This window comes from Condylura cristata, unplaced genomic scaffold (assembly GCF_000260355.1).
Source record: "Condylura cristata isolate star-nosed mole 26May11 unplaced genomic scaffold, ConCri1.0 scaffold00010, whole genome shotgun sequence".
Taxonomy (NCBI): domain Eukaryota; kingdom Metazoa; phylum Chordata; class Mammalia; order Eulipotyphla; family Talpidae; genus Condylura; species Condylura cristata.
The window spans coordinates 18,922,688-18,926,147 of record NW_004567111.1 but is presented as its reverse complement, the minus strand read 5'-3'; the positions used below and the strand labels follow the sequence as shown (position 1 = coordinate 18,926,147).

The following is a 3,460-nucleotide window of genomic DNA, read 5'->3' as shown; positions in this document are numbered from 1 at the left end:
AAACAGAGATACATACCCAAGCATTAGCTAATTTGAGAATGTACCCCATATATAAACAACTTAACAGATTTTTGCTTCCATTTCTTCTATGGTTATAGCTTCAATACACAAAGCTAACTTTACTTTCCTAAAAAGGCAGACTTCCAATCTTTCTCAGTTATAAAAAAAAAAAAAAAAGAACTAGTGGATTGAAAATACAGGTACCTTGATATTTTGACAGCAAGTATACAACTAATATCCAAGCAAAAGTATGGAGCAAACTAGTTGTATAGTTATGTGTGTTTTCCTACCACAATTTCCCTATAGATAAGGAGTAAGAAATTCATCAAAACACGTTGCTTTAATATATACACCATCTGATTACTGGGAGTAAATATAGGAAATTTTATAGTATTGGTAAGTGGATTAAAAAACTAAATGATTCGTGTAAAATGTTTGTTTATGTATGGTATATACAGATTGAATTACATGAGTGTAAGAATAAAATTGTTCCAATTCTTAACATCTGTTATGGACATAGTAAGACATGGTACAAGTTTCATTTTTAAAAAGAAGAGAAACATCTCTAAACACTGAAAAGAACCCTTACAAAATCTTTAAAAACATACTTCAGAATAAGATGCTGAAACAAACCAAAAAAAGAAAGGCTTCTCTGTCATCATAGAATATCCAAAGGAGCCTCACAGCATGAAAGACAAGGATTCATTTCCCTTCACTTATGGTATAAATAGGATAAGCAGTGGGAATTTGTTCCATGTTAGAGTAAAGGTATAAGGCAACCAGGTCTCCTTCTGTTTCTGTTGCATTTACCTAAAACACTATTTTATTGCTTGGCTCACTTTTAGGTACTCTTCTGCCTTTGTTGAAAAATAGTTAATTTCCCAGCTTTCTATCTACAGATGGGCAGCCCTCCATGCTTCTGTTACTGTGCAGGCTGTCACTCAAAATGACTCTATCTTAACTTCAAACAATCTGCATGAAAGAAGTGGCATTTTCGGGTATGCCCAGTTGTCGATATCCTTGGGCTTGGAGAATTTTTTTTTTTTTTAAATAAGAACTCCTAAGTCTAAGTTAACAAAAATCAAATATATATTTGCTTAAGTAAGTAGATTTTAAAATCAGGATATAATCATCAAGAAAGTAAGTTCAAAAACTAAAACCCTACAGGGTAAATCTTTGGTTAGGTTATATAAGTATGAAGAACTTCTAAGTTTAGGATGCAAAACAGTTAATAAACTGCCAGTTAAGAGTAGATGTTATGAATCTTATAAAATGCTTTAAGTTTTGTGTACTATTTATTTTTCTGAATGTCTGTGTATTCAAGTAGATGGTACTAACTTCCAAACAAAAGATGAATTATGTCTGCTCCTCCCTTCCCACCCATCCTCTCCCCTCCCCACCCCTCCCCCTCCCCCAAGTCTAAGAGCTAAGGTCCTACCGCCATTCACTGCAAGAACATTGGCTTTTCTAACAGTCACACGTGCGTTACTACCCAGTTCTGTTTACAGTCACCGCCAGGTGATGTCCCACAGAGCTTGGTCACCTGGGCTGTCTTGTTCCCTCCAGCAGTAGTGCTTTCTCTCTCCTGCCAGGAAGGGCTGCCATGTCAACCAATCCAAGGGAAGGCTTCCAGCGATGATGAGCCAGGAGAAAGGGAGATTCCTCAGGCAAAGGCTAACACTCTACAAGTTTAGGCCACAGGTTAAAACTTTAGTTCTGCATGGAAAAGATAGGCTCTTTCACTGTGCCAGCACTCAAGGCTTCTCCTATTTCTACCTGTAACAGCTTCTCAAAACTTTACTTCTATAGTCACTGAACTGCTTCCATAGGATCCTAATTCCAGGTCCAGATTTTTCCATCCAACCTTCTACAACTACCTTTAAAGAGGGTGAAGAAGACTGTATGATGGCCTTTAAGACATTAGCTATCCCCCGACAGTATTATCAATTCCTTTCTCTTAAGCTGGAATAAATCACAAGGGCTTGAAAATATTTCCAGGAATCTTCTACACACTGGACAAGGTCCGATCAGGTTCTGAACAATTCAGTTATTCCCAGGGAATTGGTGACTTTGTGGCCATACTGCCCCCAATAGACTGAAGGACAATCGGGAAAGGAATGGCTGGAGACAGGGAAGAGGACGCGGGGGTGGGGGAGGGTAGGACATGGGGTTAGGACTGGGCTCTCCATTAGTGGGAACCAAAGAAGACCAAGAAGCCAGAGGATTTGCGGCTGCAGGTTCTAAAGTGGGGGCGCCAGTGGATCTGGCCCCAGCTACAGGAGGTGGGGAAAGGGGGGAAGGGCAGACGCGTGGGAAGGAGAGCTGCGACCCTCTTCCGCGCAGGAAAGAGGGGGAACGAGCGCGGGAGACGCGCAGGGGGCGGGGTGCTCACTCCCGGCAGAAGACGTACTCGGTGTAGCTGGTCCAGATCTTGTCCTCGCTTTGGTCGGTACTGCCCGCAAAGGCGCAGGTGCCAGTGGAACTGCACGCCACCATGTGGAAGCCCGACTCGGACAGCTTGTCGAAAGCTTGCTCCAGGAAGTTGAACTTGAGGTAATAGCGCGAGGTATAGCGCTCGGGAGGCCGATCCGGGTCCCGGCTTTCGTTCAGAGTGTCCCCGAACACTTCCTTAGCCAGGGACGTCTTGCCGCACACGGTGATGCGCGCCACTCGCCGGAACTTGGCGTCAGCCTGTGCGTCCCGCCCGATGGTGTAGGAGCCGCGGTAGCCGATGGTGATGTAGCCCGAGCGCCGGCTGCCGTCCAGCGACTGCGAGGGGGTGAGCAGCGGGCCCACCGCGCCCCCGGACGGGCTGCGGCTAGCCAGCTCCAGCGTGGGCGACGGCGCCCCGGCTGAGGCTCCCTCCTGGTGCTCTGACTCCCCGTAGCCCAGCGGCAGCAGCTCGTCACCCGTGGAGCCCTCCTTGGGCACCCCGCGCCGCGAGTGCGGCGGCGGCCCGGGGCCGGGCTGCTGGGGCGCCCCGAGGCGGCGCACGAGCTCCGGCAGCTCGAAGTACTCGGCCTCGCGCTGCAGCCGGCTGCGCTCGGGGAAGTAGTCTGGCAGCACGAGCTGCAAGTCCCGCAGGTAATCCAAGATGTAGCGGAAGAGGAAGCCGTCTCGGTCCAGAAAGAAGCGGCCTTTGCTGTCCCGGGCCAGCTCCTGCGGCTGCTGCTGCGTGAACATGCGCCAGAGCAAGGAGTCGGGCACCGACACCACGGTGCAGCGCCGGGTCACATACACCTGACCCCCCACGTTCAGCTCCACGATGTCGGGGAAGAGCGGCGGCTCGGCCGAGGACGCCGAGGAGCCACTGCCGCCCCCGCCCCCGTTGGGTAATCCACGTGTGCTGTCCGCCAGAGCCATGGCACCGCGGTGGCGGGCTGGAGCGGCGACAGGGCGCGGGGACAGGGCGCGGGGCCGCGCACAGGAGCCGCAGCCGCCTTCCCGGACGCTCGCTCAG

At 49.4% G+C, this 3,460-nt stretch overlaps 1 protein-coding gene across 1 annotated transcript; it reads right to left on the bottom strand.

The window, feature by feature from the left end:
- Positions 1-1,368: 1,368 nt before the first annotated feature.
- KCTD12 (potassium channel tetramerization domain containing 12) lies at positions 1,369-3,442 on the bottom strand. Its single transcript, XM_004680091.2, has one exon. It carries the CDS (start codon positions 3,361-3,363, stop codon positions 2,389-2,391), a length of 975 nt encoding a protein of 324 aa, XP_004680148.1. The 5' UTR covers positions 3,364-3,442; the 3' UTR covers positions 1,369-2,388.
- Between the last annotated feature and the right edge of the window lie 18 nt (positions 3,443-3,460).

Coding starts and splice junctions, on each gene's coding strand:
- KCTD12 (XM_004680091.2), bottom strand. CDS start 3,363: ATGGCTCTGGCGGACAGCACACGTGGATTACCCAACGGGGGCGGGGGC.